General features: G+C 51.6%; 1 protein-coding gene across 1 annotated transcript; it reads left to right on the forward strand.

The window, feature by feature from the left end:
• The first annotated feature begins 37 nt into the window (after positions 1-37).
• CHKB (choline kinase beta) lies at positions 38-17,586 on the forward strand. The gene is made up of 11 exons (XM_083461501.1): positions 38-408; positions 3,474-3,582; positions 4,866-4,979; positions 6,232-6,365; positions 7,957-8,061; positions 9,308-9,366; positions 10,916-11,003; positions 12,130-12,238; positions 14,976-15,082; positions 16,074-16,155; positions 16,358-17,586. Exons 1-11 carry the CDS (start codon positions 230-232, stop codon positions 16,412-16,414), a joined length of 1,143 nt encoding a protein of 380 aa, XP_083317627.1. The 5' UTR covers positions 38-229; the 3' UTR covers positions 16,415-17,586.
• The last annotated feature ends 3,097 nt before the right edge of the window (positions 17,587-20,683 follow it).

The raw sequence follows: 20,683 nt of genomic DNA on the forward strand, positions 1-20,683 counted from the left end.
CCAGCTCGGTCGACGTTGACGCCGCGAGAGGCCAATCAAAGCCGGAGCCAAGGAGGACGCGCGGCGAATGAGAGCGAAAGGGGCCGTCCAAGCGACGGAGAGGCGATTGGGCGGGCCGGGGCCCGGTGGGTGGGGCGAAGGCCCGGCGCGTCCGCCATTGGCCGAGGCGCTGAGGCGAGCGGCGCTCTGATTGGCGGGCTCCGGCCAGCGCAGGCGAGCGGGCCGCGGGATGGAGTCGCCTGAGGGAAACGGGTCCGGAGGGGACTTCGCCGTGCCCAGCTCGCCCCGGGGCTCCCCGGCCGTGCCCGGGCCCACGCGCCTCCGCGCCTTCCTCTGGTGCCGGGAGTTCCTGGCCGGCGCTTGGCGCTGCCTGGCGGCGCCCGAAGACCTCGGCATCGTCCCCGTCAGGTGAGCCCCGCCCCCACCGCCGTAATGCGACGAAGAGCCGCGCCGCGCGGGTGACGTCAGCCTCTCTCCACTCGCCGCTTCTGCCGTAGGGCGTGGAATAGCGGCGCACCGGATTTCCAGCTCAGAAGAGCCCCCTAGGAGGGAGCGGGGTTCGAATCTCGCCCGTGAACCAACCTCGCAGGGTTGCTATGTGTCTATGGGGGGGGGGGGGAATAAGGCTAGAACCTCAGGCTGGCCAACCTCGCAGGGTTGGCGTGGGGTGAAATGGGCAGTGTGGCGCAATGGTTAGAGCGCTGGACCTAGGAGGGAGCTGGGCTTGATGCCAGGAACCTTGGGGGCCGGGCCTACCTGGAAGGGTTGGCGTGGGGGTGAAATGGGGAGGAGAGGCAGTGCGGCACAGTGGTTAGAGCGCTGGGCTAGGACCTGGGGGGGGGAGTGGGGCTTGATGCAATTAACCTTGGGAGCCAGGCCTCACTTCTCCCAGCCTAGCCTACCTGGAAGGGTTGGTGTGGGGGGTCAAACGAAGACTAGGACCTGGGGGGAAGCAGAGTTAAAAGCTCTGCCTTGGGGCTGGTGACTGCCTCTCAGTGGCAGGGTTGTTGGGGGGGAGGTTAAATGGGGAGGAGAGGCAGTGCGGTGTAACGGTTAGAGTGTCAGAATAGAACCTCAGACAGATCAGGGTTCGAATTCCCCTGCAACTGTGCCATGAAGCTCCCTGTGAGGGCCAGTCGCTGGCTTCCGTCAGCCTGACCTACCTCACAGGGTTGTTGTGTGGTTTCGCAAGCTTGTTTCCCCCTGCTCAGGTGAGCAGGACTCAACCAGTGGCTTCAAGTTCCAAAAAACGAGACCCTGACTAAATACACCTGGAAGAAGAAACCTTCTGCTGGCGAGAGCTGTTTGGAAGTGGGATCTCGCTGGAGGTTTTTTAAGCGGAGGTTGGGTGGCTGATCTGCCAGGGATTCTCAAACAGAGCCATCCAACCACCTTTCCAGGAAGGAGAGCCCAGGATCTCCAGAGGGCGCCCGTTCCTTTGTCGAACATCTCTTGCCCCCGGAAAGCTCTTCCTGATGTTGAGTCGGAATCTCCTATCTTGTAACTTGAAGCCGCTGCTCCTTGTAACCTTGCTCCATCTTCCACGTCACAGCCCTTCAGATATTTGAAGCCGTAGGCCCTTGCAATTACGTCCCTGTATATATAGAGAGATATAAATCCCCCTGGCCTGCTTCTTTAATGTTTTAATGTTGTACTGTAATCTTGTTTTTTAAGTTGTATTTCAATCAACTTGTTTTTATTATCGGTTGTTAGCCGCCCTGAGCCTGGTCTTGGCTGGGGAGGGCGGGGTATAAATAAAATTTATTATTATTATATTATTATTCTTTGCTTCTGCTGCTGCTCTTGCAGCTGGACAGCTCAGCTCTCCGGAAAATGACTCACTTCTTCCTTGCAGGCTCTGCGCCGTTCCTGCCCCCAGAGGAGGAGGGGTGTGGGTCAGTTGTTCCTTTCTCCTGTGGGATGTGTCACAGCAGGCCCACAGGTCACCGTCTCCTTCTCAAGGCATTCCAGGAAGGCTTCACACACTGCCAGAGCCCTGCCCAGCACAGAGCATGGCTGGGGTGGGTGCTGCCAGTGAGATTGGCAAACAACAGGGCAGTGAAGGAGGGCAGAACATCTTCTGGGGAGCAGCTTAAATAATAATAATAATAATAATAATTATTATTATTATTATTATTATTATTATTATTTTTATTTATATCCCGCCCTCCCCAGCCAAAGCCGGGCTCAGGGCGGCTAACAACAATCAAATAAGCAATCAAATAATAACACATTCTAAAAATATTTCATTATAAAAATTAGTTAAAATCAAATTGATGGCAACCGATTAAACAAAATTCTGTGCAGGTTGCCAGAGGAGGGAGTCAGGCTGCGCCCTGACCAAAAGCCTGGCGGAACAACTCTGTCTTGCAGGCCCTGCGGAAAGATGTCAGGTCCCGCAGGGCCCTAGTCTCTTGTGACAGAGCATTCCACCAGTTTGGAGCCGCAGCCGAGAAGGCCCTGGCTCTAGTTGAGGCCAGCCTAACCTCTCTGAGGCCTGGGACCTTGAGGATGTTATTATTTTGTTGCCCGCACAGCAGAGACGACTTTTCCTTTCCCCCCCCCTTTTTATTTTATTAACATCTAAAACACATACATATACATTTACACAACACACTACCTAATTTTCATAGCATAAAACATAAGGATCTGAGCCCAGGAGCAACTCTCCCCTAACGTGTCTTCCAGCAACTGGAATTCAGAAAAATTGCCTCCTCCAGCTGTAGAGGCAGTGATGAGCCATTGTGTCAAGCAGTCACTGGCAATGTTCTCCCAGTGCCCTACCCACAACTGGGGCAGTCGAGCCTGCAGCTTTCATTTTTTTTATATACAGTGGGTGCATCTGTGCGTGTGCGGTTTGCGATTTGGCACTTCTGCGCATGTGCAAAGCGCGATTTAGCGCTTCTGCGTATACACAACCGCCAAAACCCGGAAGTAACCCGTTCTGGTACTTCCGGGTTTCGGCTGTCCGCAACCCGAAAAAATGCAACCTGAAGCATCTGTAACCCGAGGTATGACTGTATCTGACTTTTAGAAGACATCTGAAGGCAGCCCTGTTTAGGGTCGTTTTTAATGTTTGATGTTTTATTGTGTTTTTAATATTCTGTTAGGAGCTGCCCAGAGTGGCTGGAGAGGTCTGGCCAGATGGGCAAGGTAGAAGTAATAAATTACTACTACTACTACTACTACTACTACTACTACTACAGGTTTTCTGTTCGGGCATCTGCTTGGCCCTTGTGAGAGCAGAATGCTTGCCTAGGTGGGCAATTGGCCTGATCCAGGAGGCTCTTTTGGCACTATTAAAGTCTGAGCGTGAGCACACAGACACTTGGGATGGGGAGTGTTTGGCCTCCTGAGGAAGGAGGTTATTGCTGGAGGCTCTTTCTCCCTGCCAGTTCTGCTGTTCGTCAATCTCCACCTGCCCTCCCCGTTTCTGACTCTTCCTCCCCTCCTGGGTTGTGCTTTCTCCACAGCGGGGGGCTGAGCAACCTCCTCTACAAGTGCACCCTCCCGGATCACATTGTGACTGCGGAAGATGAGCCACGCCAAGTTCTCCTGCGCATCTACGGAGTCATCCTCCAGGTGAGATCTTCTGGTCCTGGTGCTCTGGGTTCCCAACCCCTTGGCATGGCCTTCTCTGTGCTGGCTCCCCAGGGGGCTGAAGAGGAACTGATGTAGCACTGACAGCGCCTTGTGGGAAACTTTAGTGAAGAGCAGGGAGGTGTCTAAATGCAGCCCTGCCCCTCATTTGAAGATCCAGCAAGAACTAGGGCTCTCGTCTGCAATTTTTGCTTTTTACCACTGGGGGCAGCCTGGGTGGGGGGGTCTCAATCCTCCTCCAGTTCTGGTTGCAAAGGAGCAGCTCTCCTGGTTACCGTATTTTTCACTTTGTAAGAGGCACTTTTTCCCTCTTAAAATCTAAGGGGAAATGTCTGTGCGTCTTATGGAGCAAATGTGTGGTTCCTGGGACTGGGGCGGGACCCGGGTTTCCCCCACCAGCCACACAAGCTCGGGGAGCAGTGGGAAGGCTGTGCGCATCCTTTCCGCTGCTCCCTGATCTGCTCTTTGGGGCTGGCAGGGGAAAGCTGGCCTTCCCCCCCCACCAGCCCTGGGGAGCAGGTCTAAAGGAACCCAAACCCTCCGGAGCACAGCAGGAACTCCCGCTGCGCTCCGGAGGCTTCAGGTTGCCTTCACTGAAGCATGGAGAGTGAGAGGGGTCAGTACGCACCAACCCCTCTCGCTCTTCAGGCTTCTGACGTAGCCGCCTGAAGCCTCCAGAGCGCAGCAGGAACTCCCGCTGCGCTCCGGAGGCTTCGGGTTGTGGATTTTGAAGAGGATTAGATAGATTCCTGGAGGAGGAGAGGGCTATCAATGGCTACCGGCCAGGATGGCTCTGTTATGCCATCCACAGCAGGAGGAAGGAAAGCTTCTGAATCCCAGTTACTTGAAACCGCAGGAATGGAAAGTGCTGCTTGGGTGCTTGAATCCGGCTTGCAGGTTTCCCCAAAGAGGCATCTGGTCAGCCACTGCGAGAACAGGATGCTGGACTCGATGGGCCGTTGGCCTGATCCAGCAGGCTTTTCTTCTGTTCTTAGGCCACGTCAGGGTCTCGTTTGTGGCCAGCCTGATTTCAAATCCTTTTTGTCTTCTCTGTCCCTCTGGGGTTTGGAGGCCCCACAATTCTGTTGACTTCCCTGCTGCGGCCGTTTGACTGTCAAATGACCGTCAGGGTCCCTTCCAACTCTACGCTTCTATGATTTGCACGTCTTTCTCTGCCAGGGCTGTGCAACACCCTCTTTCTTCGGGGGTGGGGGGGGTGGGGGCAAGGGCAGAATCTGACCCCATCGCCTTTCTCTCTCCCGCAGGGGGTCGACTCGCTGGTTCTTGAGAGCGTCATGTTTGCCATCCTGGCCGAGCGGATGCTGGGACCGCGACTCTACGGCATCTTCCCCCAGGGGCGCCTGGAGGAATATATCCCGGTGGGTTGTTGGCTGTGCCCTGGATCAGCGGTTCCCATAGTGGGTGGGATTACCTGAGGGGCTGGCAGAAGGAATACAGGAGGTGTAAATGGCTTTCAGACTTGGAAAAGCTGAATCAAGTTCATCAGGTTTGTAGGAATTAATTAAACTAAATCAGGCTTCCTCAAACTCAGCCCTCCAGATGTTTTTGGCCTACAACTCCCATGATCCCTATTGGTCAGGGATGATGGGAATTGTAGTCTCAAAACATCCAGAGGGCCGAGTTTGAGGAAGCCTGAACGAAATAGTTTTAATTGGGCTTTGAATAAATACAATTAATGGTTTCCGCTTTGAATTTCATAATAATAATAATAATTTTTTTATATCCCGCCCTCCCCAGCCAAAGCCGGGCTCAGAGCGGCTAACACCAGTAAAAATAACACAGTTTACATAAAATCACAATCAATTAATTGAAATACATTCTAAAATCAATTCACTCTAAAATCAATTCAGAGTCAAATTAATGGCAACCACTGGGCTAGAGTTCTATGAGGATTACAGAAGGAGGGGGTCAGACTGTGCCTTGGCCAAAGGCCTGGTGGAACAGCTCCATCCTTCAAGCCCTGTGGAAAGATGTCAAGTCCTGCAGGGCCCTAGTCTTTTGTTCCACCAGATCGGGGCCACGGCCGAAAAAGCCCTGGCTCTGGTTGAGGCCAGCCTAACCTCCCTGTGGCCCGGGACCTCCAAGGCGTTTTTGTTTGAAGACCGTAAGGTCCTCTGTGGGACATACCAGGAGAGGCAGTCCCATAGGTACGAGGGTCCTAGGCCGTATAGGGCTTTAAAGGTTAAAACCAGCACCTTAAACCTGATCCTGCACTCCACCGGGAGCCAGTGTCATGTTATCTTCCTTAATGGGTTGTGCAGGCTGCTATTCTAAGCAATGCTTTGTACAGGGTGGCTGTCCAGTGTTCTCACCACAGCAGCCTTGTGAGGTTGGCTAGTCCGCTTGTGGATGTTGCCAACATGCCCTCCTTCATTTTCTGCCGTGGTTTAGTGGCCCCAGACACGCACACACAACTTTCCTCCCCCCCCCCCCCCCGTGATACGGACTCTCCATAGATGTTTTCTTGCCTGCTGTTTCTGCGCTCTGTTGCGCAGGGGTCCCCACACCTCTGGGGCAGCTGCCCACGGAGCTATTGCTAGCAGTGGGAATTGGCTTCCGTTGGGCGGGAGAGGGAGAGGCTCTCATGCCACCCGTGTCTCTTCCCTGCAGAGCCGCCGCCTGACCACGGAGGACTTGCCCGACCCCAGCATCTCGGGGGAGATCGCCACGAAGATGGCTCGCTTCCACGAGATGGTGATGCCCTTCAATAAGCAGCCCAAGTGGATGTTCGGGACGATGGAGAAGTAAGGCTCCTGGTGCTTTTGTGGTTTTTTTAATAAATATTTTATTAAGTTTTCACAATAAAAAGCATTCAAGAAAAAATGCAAAGACAAAGAAAATACAAAATCACAAAAAACAATACAATACAAAAATACAAACATTGAACACATCAAAAGAAAAAGAAAAAAGAGATAAAAGCACATATAATAACAAAAAACAAAAATTCCCTCTTTCTTAATTTCCCATCTTCAATTAACTTATTTTCCCGACTTCCTCATGTCTCCCGTTCTTGTATCCCTTTTTAGAAATTAGTTCAGCAAATTCATATCCTATTAATTTATCTGTTATTAGTCCAATCTTACATTTTACTTTGTTGCTAAAGCCCCTGCGATTCATTTCAATGTCCTCAACATTCAAAAATTTTACAATATTTCTGCAAATAAATTTTAAATTTCTTCCAATCTTCCTCCACCGACTCCTCTCCCTGCCAGTCATTTCCACCATCTCCATATAGTCTATTAGTTGCATTTGCCAGTCTTCCAAGGTGGGTAGATCTTGTGTCTTCCAATGCTTTGCGATGAGAATTCTTGCTGCTGCTGTAGCATACATAAAAAAGGTTCTATCCTTTAACACCGATTGGTCCACTATGCCCAGGAGGAAGGCCTCTGGTTTCTTCGGGAAAGTATATTTAAATATCTTTTTCAGTTCATTATATATCATTTCCCAGAAGGCCAGTAAGGCTCCTGGTGCTTTTGAAAGCTGCAGACTAGAAAACTAGAACCCTTTCTCCTAGGTATCATGTCGGAGGAAATAAAAAGAATGGTCAGACCAATATTTTATGTATGCAACTACTGCAGCAGGGTTATTGATTGCCAAGAATTGGAAAAACAGCAGCGCCCCAACTAAAACAGACTGGTTATCTAAAATGATGGAATACTTCCATCTTGCCAAACTAACAGGGAGGATAAGAGGAGATATGGTACAAAAAGTGAATAAGGAGTGTGCTGGGCCCAGGGGAAACCCTTGAAACGCAGTCCAGGACCAGTCCAGAATCCGGAGGTTCCGCTAAGAGTCAGTCTGACAGGGACAAGGCAGGATACGAGGCAGGAAACCAGGCAAGGACAGGTACAGGATCTCAGGCAGGATCTGGCAAACAGCAACATTGCTCCCGCAACCTGGGGCAGAGTCCGACAGCCTTTTATCTCTGTTGGGGTAACGGCCGGTCCTGATCCCCTGGTGACTCACCTCCCTGTCTCGCCCGAAGGTAAGCACTCCTCCTGCGAGTACTCAGGTCTCTCCTTCTCTCAGACCTCAGTCTCTGCAGCTCAGGAGACGTCGGTGGGTGACTAGACCCAGAGGCCGCCTCAGCCTCCCCTGACCCAACTGGTAGTGGAGCAGCTGTAAGTGATGGTCCAGCTGGAAGCAATGAGGTCATCCCTGCAACTGGAGCCAGGGCAGGCTCAGGCCCCAGACTTGGTTCAGATGATGCCTGAGGCAAAGGATCTGGTGCAGACTGAGACTCCTCTGGTCCCGAGTCCCAGGCCATCACAGCCTGTTGGGTTGTGGCTGGAGAAAGCCAGTGACTGACCGATTCTCCTTTCCCCCTGTTGGCAGGTACTTGAGGCAGATCTCCGATCTGACCTTCCCCCAGGAAGCCCAGCTGCAGAAGCTCCATAAGCTCAAGGCGTACAACTTGGAAGCGGAAATGCGCAGCCTCCGGTGAGCGGGCAGCAGTGGGGCACAGGATCGGGGGCCTTGGGTCAGTGCTGTGCCCCCTGGCAGAATTAGCAAGTCCATGATAGGATGTGTCAGGTGCTGGTGGTGGTTGCTCGTGAGTAACCAGGCAGGACTCCAACCTGTCTTTTACAGGTTTTATTGTGCAAACTATTTACAGTGCAGATCTACTAAGTTCATGTCCGTCTCAGCCACTTGCAGAATCCAGGAGAGGCCCCTTCTGGCTTCTCCCCCAACATACGAACTTCGGCACCCTAAGTCTCCTCCTCCCCTCCTTGCGTTTCACCCCTCTGTGCAAGCTGGGCGATGGAAGGGGCATGTGTCCCTCCTGGCCAGCCTGGCGAGGTGAGGCGCTGGGGTCCTCAGCAGCATCCTCGAGCCCTTTCCTCGTTTGACTGGCCCCTCCCCTCTCTTCCTCACTGGAGGTGTGGCTTTTCTCACCGCTGGAAGAGGAACTGCTCCTCAGGAGTTTCAGAGGCTCTCTGTATCCCAACGGCCCCGCCGCCTCCCTCCCCTTTTCCGATGGCAGTCCCCTGACAGGATGCCTTGCCCCTTGCTGTCCGTCACGCGCCCCCTGCCAAGGCAGGGTCCATAGCTCTAAGTGGCAGAGCAGGTGCCTTGCCTGCCTCAGCCCCTCTCCTGCCAGAAGGCTTTGGGGCAGCAGTGGGGGTGGGCTCCAACGCCAGAGGAAATGGACCAGTTGTTGGACTTGTCTGAAGCTCTGGCTGCAAAAGGCAACCGGCCTCGAAACAGGGAAGATGCATTTCTGGCCAAGATAATCACAGAATTGTAGAGACGGGTGGGAGCCCCAAAGGCCATCTAGTCCAACCCCCTGCGATGCAGGAAACACAGCAAAATAATCCCTGACAGACAGCCATCCAATCTCTGTTTATAAACCTCCAACAAAGGAGATTCCAGCCGCCTTCCAAGGTTGTCCCTTCCATAGCTCTTGCCGTCAGAAAGTCATTCCTAATTTTGAGCTGGAATCTCATTCTTTGTCATTTGAATCCATTGGTTTGGGTCGAATCCTGCCCTGTGGAGCAGGAGAAAACTCCCTCTTGTCTTCCATGAATTGATGGGGTGGATGTGAATATTTTCTGTGTTTTCTTTTGGGGGGCCCTTTCCCTCTCCAAATATGCTCTGTTTCAGGGTGGGGGATTCCCCTGTGCAAAGCAAACACCCTCCTCATTCTTCCAACTCTCTTTCCTCTCTCTCTCTCCTGGAATTTCAGGGAGCTGCTGGAGTCCACCCCGTCCCCTGTGGTCTTCTGCCACAACGACGTGCAAGAAGGTGAGGACACTGAAGTGGGAAGGGAAACTGGGGTGGTGGTGTGATCTTTCCCCCAGGTTCTGGCCAGGGGGCTGTGAATATTGGGTGGAGCTCAGAGTCCCACTCCCCACCCCCTGAATGATGCTGAGATTGCTCCCTGGAGCAGAGCGGGGCAAGGCACACCACCCTGGCTTCCTTCTGCTATGAGAGCAACACAGTGCCTGCAGCCACCCTGAATGGAAGGCCATATACGAAGAGCCTTTCAGCTGGATCAGACCCAAAGGGCCCATTGAGGCCAGTTCTGGGAGCAGAACCCGAGTTCCACAGGGCTCTCTGTCCACCTGTGACTCCCAGAAACCAGTATCCAGAGGAATACTGAAAGATCCTGTTCCCTCATATGAACTTGACTGGGCTCTAAGAGCTTCAGGGGGGCAATTTTTTCAGTCTGATCCCCCTCACAGGCATACTGGGTAGGGACTCAAGACAGGGCCTTATTGGTGGCAGTTCCCAGTCTTTGGATCTCCCTGCCTAGGGAAGCCAGATGGGCTCCCTCCTTGCTCTCCTTCCGCCAGCAGATGAATACCTTCAGCAGCAGATATAGAATACCTACTCAGCAGATGAATACTGCCCTTGTTCCAGCAGGCTTTGGGGAACTGGTTGCTTTTAACGAGAGGGCTTTTTTTCTTGTAATTATCTTCATGTTTTTGTAGATCACACAGAGAGAGACATACACTGTGCACAATTTTTGTTGGCATCCATCTGTCTCAGGGTTCAGGGGCAGAATGCACTTTTGGGAGTGAAATCAAACCATTGGAGATGGGAGCGACATGTTTCATTATGCATATATACTCACATGTAAAATGTACATATTATCTATATAGTGGTACCTCTGGATGCGAACGGGATCCATTCCGGAGCCCCGTTCATATCCTGAAGCGAACGCAACCCGCTTTCGCGGGTCGCATGTCACCGCTTCAGCGCATGCATGTGACGTCATTTTGAGCGTCTGCGCATGCGCGAGCGGTGATGCCCCGAAGTAACGCGCTCTGTTACTTCCGGGTCGCTGCAGAGTGCAACCCGAAAATGCTACTTCAACCCGAGGTATGACTGTACCTACAAAATATGTGTGTGTTTAACAATTGCTTCTCCACAAGGTTCTGTTTCAACTGAGCTGCCTTGAGTTCTTGTCGGGGGGGGGGGGAGGTGGGATATAAATAAATATAATTATAAAAAGAGAAGAAGAGTTTGGATTTGATATCCCACTTTATCACTACCCGAAGGAGTCTCAAAGCGGCTAACAATCTCCTTTCCCTTCCTCCCCCACAACAAACACTCTGTGAGGTGAGTGAGGCTGAGAGACTTCAGAGAAGTGTGACTGGCCCAAGGTCACCCAGCAGCTGCATGTGGAGGAGCGGGGAAGCGAACCCGGCTCACCAGATTACGAGTCCACTGTTCTTAACCACTACACAATGCTGCCCTTGACACTGGAGGGGGGTGGCGAGCATAGCGGCCATGGTGAGTGGCGCTGATGCCTTCTCCTGCTCTTGCTCCTTCTCTCCCCACAACCCAGGGAACATCCTGCTCCTGGCTGGGCGTGAGTCCGCCGCCTCCGACCGCCTCATGCTGATCGACTTCGAGTACAGCAGCTACAACTACCGGTGAGCTGGGGGTGAGGGCGGAGGGCAGGGAGGGAAGCGGGGGGGCAGACATCGGGACTTGGTCATTCTGAACTCACAGCTGTCCATGGAGGCGCAGGTCAGTTCTGTGTCCAGCGCAGCTGTTTATCAGCTCCATCTGGTACGCAGGCTGAGACCCTCCTTGCCTGCAGAGTGTCTTGCAAGAGTGGTGCATGCTCTAGTTATCTCCCGCTTGGACTCCTGCCATGCGCTCTACGTGGGGCTACCTTTGAAGGTGACCCAGAAACTACAACTAATCCAGAATGCAGCAGCTAGACTGGTGACTGGGAGCGGCCACCAAGACCATATAACACCGGTCTTGAAAGACCTACGTTGGCTCCCAGTACGTTTCCGAGCACAATTCAAAGTGTTGGTGCTGACCTTGAAAGCCCTAAACGGCCTCCTGAAGGAGTGTCTCCACCTCCATCGTTCTGACCGGACACTGAGGTCCAGCGCTGAGGGCCTTCTGGTGGTTCCCTCCCTACAAGAAGCCAAGTTACAGGGAACCAGGCAGAGGGCCTTCTCAGTAGTGGCACCTGCCCTGTGGAACGCCCTCCCACTAGATGTCAAAGAGAAAAACAACTACCAGACTTTTAGAAGACATCTGAAGGCAGCCCTGTTTAGGGAAGCTTTTAATGTTTAATAGGTTAATGTATTTTAGTGTTCCATTGGAAGCCGTCCAGAGTGTCTGGGGAAACCCAGTCAGATGGGCGGGGTATAAATAAGAAATTATTATTATTATTATTATTATTATTATTATTATTATTATTATTATTATTATTGGCAAGAGGCCTGGCAATGACTGCAGGGCCGGGCTTGGCATGGTGACCCCTTAACCAGGCAGGCCTCTGGATTTCTCTGTGCCGAGGAAAAATGGGGGGGGGCAGGCCTGCTGCCCCACTACCGATGGGGCTTTTTCCCACCATGAAACTCTCAAAAGAGGTTTTCTTCCATTGAAGCCCGCTGGCAAGCGTCCCACGCCCCAGCCCTGTAGCAGGCCAGCTGGAGGGACCTGCCCATATTGGAGGGGCGGGTGTGATCCTGGCTTGATTCTCAGCCACAGAGTCCAGTGGGCTGAGCTTCACCCTCCCTCCCTCTCTCCCTGCAGGGGCTTCGACATCGCCAATCACTTCTGCGAATGGGTGTACAACTACGCCCACGACCAGTGGCCTTTCTACAAAGCCAGCCCAGAAAACTACCCCAGCCGCCAGCAACAGGTAACTCCTGCTCTCTGCTCGCCACAAGGACGTGGCGACTCTCGCTTGAAGGAAGTGGCCGTTTCTCCATTGACGGCCCATTTTTGTTTCTCGCCGAATTATTCCATGTTGGTGGCTTGCTGTTGTGCTGAAGCCTCCACAGCAAAAGGGAGAAATAGAATGACACATGTGCATTCATATAACACACGGCTGATGAATCACAGTTTGTGAGTAAATGTAGGTAGAAGGAAAATTAATATCAAGGCCAACAGGAAACCCTGGATAAAAGCAGTTTCCAATAAGTCCTCTTAACATTCAGCTTCGCTGGCTGTGCATCACTTTTAGTGTTGTGAGAGAAGAGGGTAAACTTTTCTCTATTCACTTTCTCCATGTTATAATTTTTATAAGTTTCTATCATGTTGCCTCTCACTCATCTATGCTCTAAAGTCCCAAATACTGCAGCTTTCTCCATAGGGGAATCTCTCCATCTCCCTGATAATTTTGGCTGCCTTTACATCTCAAAGGAAGGATGCGGGTGGCGCTGTGGGTTAAACCACAGAGCCTAGGGCTTGCCGATCAGAAGGTCGGTGGTTCGAATCCCCTTGACGGGGTGAGCTCCCATTGCTCAGTCCCTGCTCCTGCCAACCTAGTAGTTCGAAAGCACCTCAAAGTGCAAGTAGATAAATAGGAACCACTCCGGTGGGAAGGTAAACGGCGTTTCCGTGCACTGCTCTGGTTCGCCAGAAGTGGCTTAGTCATGCTGGCCACATGACCCGGAAGCTGTACACCGGCTCCCTCGGCCAGTAAAGCGAGATGAGCGCTGCAACCCCAGAGTCGGCCACGACTGGACCTAATGGTCAGGGGTCCCTTTACCTTTACATCTCAAATGTGGTTTGCCACAGGCATTTAGGTTACCCCATAACTGCATTTGAAAGCAGACACCTGTGTTCTGTAGTTCCTGCAGGCTTTGTGTGCGGGGGGCGGGGGTGTTGATTTTTTATTTGCGTAGTTATAAATAAAGCATTATAATTGCTTTGTAAACCCATTTCTAACTTACGGGACCTGCCTTTGGGTTTCCAGAATAAATGGCAGTATATCAACAGCTGGGTCCTTTGAGTATCACTGTCTCTCCCTTACATTTGCATAACATTTTGTTATAAATCACGGATTACAAGAGTTTTGGTTTCGAATCTAATCAAGTAATGGGTTTTTGGGAGGGTGTCGTTGTAATTGGCAGAAACCTCTTAGGCTCTTATACGAAGTTGCTGCTGGCTTGACCAGCCATTGGTGCGCGTTTGACTTAGCAGCTGACTCTGTGCGTTTGAAACTGGTCAGGTCAGTAGCCTTGATGCTTCTGGAGGCTGAAGGCTCAGGGAGGTTGGAGAGCAGCCTTTTGGGGGAGGGGTGCTCTCAGAAGCCCCTGCCCAGAGCAGCAAGACTGCAGGAATTTTTATTTGAACATTGATTTCTGCCTCCCTCATCTGTCACAGTTCTTTCCAAAGCACACTAAACTCCACTAAAATACAAAAGCTGAATTTTGGAAGATTCGGAAGAAGGCTGTCAATATTGTCATGCTGTTATACAGTGGTATCTCGGGTTACAGACTGACACAATTGGAAACTGTAAGAGTCCCTGACTTGGAAACAATTCAGCAGGAATAGTACCTTGGGTTAAGAACTTTGCTTCAGCATGAGAACAGAAATTATGCTCAGGCGGCAGCGGGAGGCCCCATTAGCTAAAGCGGTGCTTCAGGTTAAGAACAGTTTCAGGTTAAGAACGGACCTCTGGAACGAATTAAGTTCTTAAACCGAGGTACCACTGTACAAAATTTTGGTACAACCACATTCTGGTTGCCTCACCTCAAAAAGGATATTGTGGAGTTTGGAAAAGTTTAGGAAAGGGGGTGGCACAATGACCTTACAAAGATTGATTGCAATGTCTACGACCTGTTAGTTTAGAGAAAAGCTGGGTAAGAGGCAACACATTAGAAGTTTATAAAATGATGCACAGCACGCAAAAAGTGGGTAGAGAAAAGGTTTTTCTCTTGCCAGACTAGAACTTGTGGACATCTGATGAAGTTAGAGGATGGAAGATTCAGGGCAGAGAAAAGGAAGTCCTCCACGCATAGTTGAACTATGGAACTCACTGCCACAGGAAGCAGCGGGGGCCACCAATTTGGAAGGCTTTCAAAGAGGATTGGGCAAATTCATGGAGGAGCAGAGGGCTATTGAGGGCTCCTAGCCAGGATGGCTGTGCTCTGTTTCCAAGGCAGCAATCCTTCTCCAGCCCAGATGCTGGAAACCACAGGAGGGGAGAGTTGCTCTTGTGCTCAAATCCTGCTTTCAGATTTTCACGCAGGCGTCTGATTCTGCCACTGTGGACAACAGGACTCTGGACTAATTGGACCACTGGCCTGGTCTATCAGCCTCTTCTCTTTCTCTGAGCTGCCTCTCAGCTTCACCAAAAAGCAATAAATCGTCTTTTTTTTATTTAAAGGGAGATATTTATTGGGGAGAAACAGCTGTCGGTCTCCAAAAAGCACAAGCTTTTGGGTTTCCAGTGTTGCCTTTTGAAAGCGTGGAGCCGTGCCCTGGGACCTTGAGGGGAAGGGTGGGTTATAAATCAAATTAAGAGGATCAGTAATGAGCATGTTCGGGCCAGTAGGCCAGAGCAAGGTGATCTCTGAGAGGGGAGCGGCCTGCCGTGTCAGGACCCGGCTCTGTTCTCCCAGCTCACCCTGAGGCTACTTTTTCCACAGCTGCTCTTTATCCGCTGCTACCTGGAGGAGGCGGCTGGGAAGAAAGCGCGCCCGTCCCCGGAAGAGCAGGAACGCCTCGAGGAGGAGATGCTTCTGGAGATCAGCCGGTCAGTGTCTGGGAACGCAGGAAAGTCGCCTTGGGAATTAATAAATAATAGTAATAATAATTTTATTATTTTTACCCTGCCCTTCCCGGTTCAGAAAACCGGGCTCAGGGAGACTAATAACAAATTTAAAATACTTAATTGATGCAACAAAAATAAAGCACAAAATACAGTATAACAATAAATTCAGAATTCCGAAATCAATTTAGGGGGGAAATCCATCCAATAAGCATCCAATAAGATGATCCCCAGGGCTAGCTGGCTAAATGAGTCCTATTTGGGCCAGCGAGGAGACCAGGGGAGAATTAGCTGTGGGATCCCAGAGCGGGTAATCTTCATAAAAAGAGGAGGGGGAGGGAGGAAGGGGAATAAAAGATCAGGATAAGTTCAAATTGAAAGCCAGGCGGAATAGCTCTGTCTTACAGGCCCTGTGGAAGGAGGTTAAATCCTGCAGGGCCCTGGTCTCATGGGGCAGAGCATTCCACCAGGTCGGAGCCATCACTGAGAAGGCCCTAATAGGGAAAGGTCAAAATTTTGCTTTTCCAGGAGCTCAGCGAGCCTCACCAGCAGGCGATCAATGGTCTCACTACGTGCCTCTTCATAAAAGGGACATCTAAAGAACAAGTGCTCTGGGCTTCCTGTCTCCCCTGATGAACAGGCGCAAAGTCTCTGAGCATGTGCTGCCCCTATTTTATCCTCATAACAACCCTGTGAGGCAGGTCGGGCTGAGACAGAGAGGGAGCGACAGGCCCAGGCCCCACCCAGCGAGCTTCGTAGCCAAGTGTGGACCGTGGTCTCCTGGGTCCCAGCTCGTTTTTCTAACCACTGCCCCACAGGGAGTCAGGAAGCGTGGATGTCCAGAGAATCTGCTCTGTCCCTGAGCCAGCACCCCCTATATGATGGAGAGAGGCCGCTTTGGACCCCCATTGCCTCACCTCCAGCTCCTCTTCCTCCTCCTCCTCTGACTCCTCTCCTCCCCATCTCTCTCTCCCAGATTTGCGATGGCCTCCCACTTCTTCTGGGGCTTGTGGTCCATCTTGCAGGCCAAGATCTCCACCATTGAGTTTGGCTACCTGGTGAGTCCTTGCATTGCTGACCCAGCAGGCTCTTCTCATATGATGCTTTCAGCGAACTTCCAGTGGAACTGCCTTGTGCAACAAGAGCATCCCTCTAGAACTGGGCGCTGGTTGGCTTCTCATGTTCTGGGAAAGGTGGTGCAATGCCTGACCCTGACTCTGCCCTCCTCTCCTTCCTTCCTCCCCTCCTCTTACCTCCCAGGAATATGCCCAGTGCCGCTTCGAAGCCTACTTCCAGCAGAAATCTCTCTGCGAGTGACCCTCGCCCGTCCTGCCTCCGCGCCCAGGCTTCGGCCTGGCTGGCGCCGTCGCGGGACCTGGACCCGAACTCCTGGACCTCAAGAGGCACCGTTGCCAGTGGACCAAAGCTTTCTTCCCGGACGCAGGAGGAGGGTTGGCTGGCCAGCTCTCGTTCCGCAGCGGCAAAAACTCTCTGGCTTCTGGCTGGGCTGGTTCGTAGCCGGGCAAGGGGGCCACGGAGCCCCCGTGGGGTGGCAGCACATCTGGATGATGCCAGGCAGCTAAATGTTGCAGGCATGGCTTCCAGCAGGCGGTCCCTCCGTGATGGAGGTCCCTTGGGCACGGGGAAGGTGGGAAGAGGAGATCTCCGCACTTTGGGACAGGGAGGGGATGTGCGAGCCCCCCCCCCGGGGCCCTCGCCTGCTTCCATTCTGCCTTCTGTTGCCCTCGTCCCTCCATGCCCTCTGCTGCCTCCACCACTGTGCCTTCCCTTGGCCTTGCTCAGCCCTCTCCCCAAGAGATTTCTCTCCTGCCCCAGATCTATGCACAAGCTCACCCCTCTCCTTCCCTTCTTAGCCCATCCCTTCCAGATCTTAGACTCCTCACGGGTCCTTCTGGTCTGCCTCAGTGCCAGCCACAGATGGCATGGTGGGGGGGGGCTGCCTTTGGGGACAGAGCCAGAGGGCAAAGTCGCCCCAGAGGACGCTCCTCGGCTGGGGGGGGGGCAGGGTTTGCTCTGGAGGTCTTCCCTCCCCAGATGTAATCCCAGCCCACTTCGCCGGAGCCTCTCCGGAACGACAGGCAGTTGAGGCCAGGACTTGGGGGGGGGGCGGCTCCTGCCCCTTGCCCAGCAGCAGCACAAGCTTTTGGACCTGCCGGAGGGCCAGATTTTGCAGGGGAGGGGGGGCTTCCACCTTGTTTCTTCCTTTCCCCGGGAATGGGTTTGCTTGCTGGGGGCAGCGGGAGATAAATGACACCTTTTGGTCTTTGTTAACTTCGTTGTATCTGCATTTCTATGAATGTCCAGCAGAGAGAGCCAGGGATGTGGTGGGCTCTCTGGCCCAAGCTAGCCTTTGGCAGGCAGCCTGCCCTCTCTCTCTCTGTTCTCAGGGCCACTCTTCTCTTCCAGCATCGCTCACGATAACCATGGAATGTAATCTCTGCAATTGCCAATAAAAGCCTGGCACTCCACCCACTATGATCCTGCGTGTGTGTGTCCCTGGCTTGATCACTTTGGGGTGTCTGTTGCCAGGGGAGGAGGTCGGAGGTTGTAGAATTGGTTGCAAGCCAGCTCCCACAGAGGGGAGCCCCACAACGGGACCCAGAGCTCAATCGAAATTTTCCCTTCCACGTCAAAAGCTATCTCGTCCTGTTGGGTGTTCAGTGCATCCATTTGGATAGTATATCTGGTCAGCATAGGAGCAGAAGGGATTCCTGCCATAAGACTTTGAGAATTTTAAAGAAGGCTGAAAGGAAGAATATATTAGGCCAAACGTGATATCCCCCCCCCCCCGTTAAGTGTAAAAATATTGCTCCTGACTCTTCGGAATAAAGTTGGTCATCGCACTTCTGTAGAATGTTGTATGCAGAATACAGGGCATCGTTTTAAATTCTTAGCAAAGGTAGAAGTTTCACCTCGTTCTCTCCACTGCTTCAATAGCTTGCTTTTTCAATTGGTCATGTATTTGTTTTTCCCTCTGAAAAATTTGGCAACTGCATAGTGCTGTTTATGCTGGCAGTAAACCAATAGCTGTAATTCTTTTTTTTCCTTCTTTTTTAAAGAAACTTCCCCCCACTTGCCACCCCCAGCAACCAATATCATAGAATTGTAGAGTTGGGAGGGACCTCAAAGGTCATCCAGTCCAGCCCCTTCAATGCAGGAATCTCAAGTAGATTCAACATGACAGATGGCCATCCAACGTCTGCTTAGGAACCTCCAAGGAAGGAGAGTGCACCATCTCTCATGGGAGTCCGTTCCAGTGTCAGAAAGTCCTTCCTGGTGTTTAGTCGTAATCTCCTTTCTCGTAACTCGCAGCCATCGGTTTGGGTCTTCCCCTCTGGAGCAGGAGAAAACAAGCCTGCTCCCTCTTCCATGTGCCAGCCCTTCAGATATTTAAAGGTCGGTATCCTCTCTCCTCTCAGTCTCCTCTTCTCCAGGCGAAGCATACCCAGCTCCTTCAAGCGCTCCTCATAAGGCCTGGCTTCCAGACCCTTGATCATTGTTACGGAAAAATCCAGGTGTGAGGCTGCTCAGTCACCCAGCTGGTCGGGCAGAGCCCACGGGTCCCTGCGGAATAAAGGAAGGAGTCCAGCCACCAACCGGAGCAAATAGCTGTAGACCAAAGTTTATTGTGCAACAGGTTCAAAGAGGAATTTTGAACCCCGAGGATGGGGTGACAAAGAATTTTAAAAGTTTCTATCTTATCCTAGCGTACAGTTCATTAAGCATCATCACGACATCATTGCTACATCAGAAAAGGGGAGGGTTATACATGATTAAGGGACGCTGGTGGTGCTGTGGGTTAAACCACAGAGCCTAGGACTTGCTGATCAGATGGTCGGCGGTTCGAATCCCCGCGATGGGGTGAGCTCCCATTGCTCGGTCCCTGCTCCTGCCAACCTAGCAGTTCGAAAGCATATCAAAGTGCAAGTAGATAAATAGGTACCGCTCCGGTGGAAAGGTAAACGGCATTTCCATGCACTGCTCTGGTTCACCAGAAGCGGCCTAGTCATGCTAACCACATGACCCAGAAGCTGTATGCCGGCTCCCTTGGCCAATAAAGCGAGATGAGTACCACAACCCCAGAGTCGGTCACGACTGGACCTAATGGTCAGGGGTCCCTTTACCTTTATACATGATTAACATAGGAGGAATGTGTTGAGGCAACAGGCGGATACAGGATATGTACAATGGTACCTCGGGTTACAGACGCTTCAGGTTACAGACGCTTCAGGTTTCAGACTCTGCTAATCCAGAAATAGTATCTCGGGTTAAGAACTTTGCTTCAGGATGAGAACAGAAATCGTGCTCCGGCGGTGCGGCAGCAGCAGGAGGCCCCATGAGCTAAAGTGGTGCTTCATGTTAAGAACAGTTTCAGGTTAAGAACAGACCTCTGGAACGAATTAAGTATTTAACCTGAGGTACCACTGTATTGGGAAGTACATTCTAAACGCCTACTACAAAAGAACAATAGAACTTTGGTTTGCATAGTCTGCCAGCTGGGCAAGTCCGGAGGAGAGCTTTTGCCCAGCGATTGTCACCTATGAGTATCTTCTTGTGAGTACATCACCTCCTGCTTGCGGGATTATGGGGGGGACTGAGTGGTTTCCAAGTCCTTGGCCAAGGAAGCAAATTGGCGGTGGAATGAAGGAAACTGGCAAAGGAGTTGATTTTACATGATTTTTTAAGCTAGGTAACTTCCCTGAGCTGTCAAGTCGAAAGGATACGTTTATGAATAATATTTGTAACATTTAAACAACCTTAAAATACCAGTGACTTCCCTTCTTCTCTTTCCGTGGTTCATTCTGCATAGCAGAAATCCCTGCATATTTTATATAAAAGAAACCAGTATTCCATTACAGTCATACCTCGAGTTACAACTGCTTCAGTTAGCATCTTTTCAGGTTGTGGACCACCGAAAGCCGGAAGTACTGGAACAGGTTACTTCCGGGTTTCGACGGTCACGCATGCACAGAAGAGCTAAATTGCACTTTGCGCATGTGCAGAAGCGCCGAATCGCACTTTGCGCATGTGCAGAAGCGCCGAATCGCAACCCATGCGTGCGCAGACGTGGGTTGCGAACGCTGCTAGTTGCGAACGCGCATCCCGCACTGATCACGTTCGCAACCCAAGGGTCCACTGTATATTACTTCCATCAAAACTTATTTACACTGTTGAATTTAGCTTAATGCTGCCCACATTTTCAAGTGTACACAATTTCCCCCCATATATTCAATAAATATCTCCCAATCTTCTTTAAACGAATATTCTTCTTGAAATAAATAAAAAAACTGTCCAGTATCACCTTAGAGACCAATTCAGTTTGTTACAAGAATGTTCTTCTTCTTCTCTTATTCTATAAGTTAGATCTGCAAGCTGCACATATTCCAGCAGTTTAAGTCGCCATGCTTCTTTGGTTGGGACCTCGCTCACTTTCCATTTTGGGGCTAACGAAACACAACGTTCGTGTTCTGCACGATCTCTCCTCTCCCCCGCCAAAAGTCCCCCCAGTAACTTTCTGACGTCTGTGGCCCCTTCCGCTCCTGGCGACGGCTCTGGGCACCAACA

The sequence above is a fragment of the Podarcis liolepis genome (assembly GCF_965112155.1).
Source record: "Podarcis liolepis genome assembly, chromosome: 10".
NCBI classification, from domain to species: domain Eukaryota; kingdom Metazoa; phylum Chordata; class Lepidosauria; order Squamata; family Lacertidae; genus Podarcis; species Podarcis liolepis.

Coding starts and splice junctions, on each gene's coding strand:
- CHKB (XM_083461501.1), top strand. CDS start 230: ATGGAGTCGCCTGAGGGAAACGGGTCCGGAGGGGACTTCGCCGTGCCC. Junction 4,980..6,231: donor GCCTGGAGGAATATATCCCG/GTGGGTTGTTGG, acceptor TCTTCCCTGCAG/AGCCGCCGCCTGACCACGGA. Junction 12,239..14,975: donor ACCCCAGCCGCCAGCAACAG/GTAACTCCTGCT, acceptor CTTTTTCCACAG/CTGCTCTTTATCCGCTGCTA.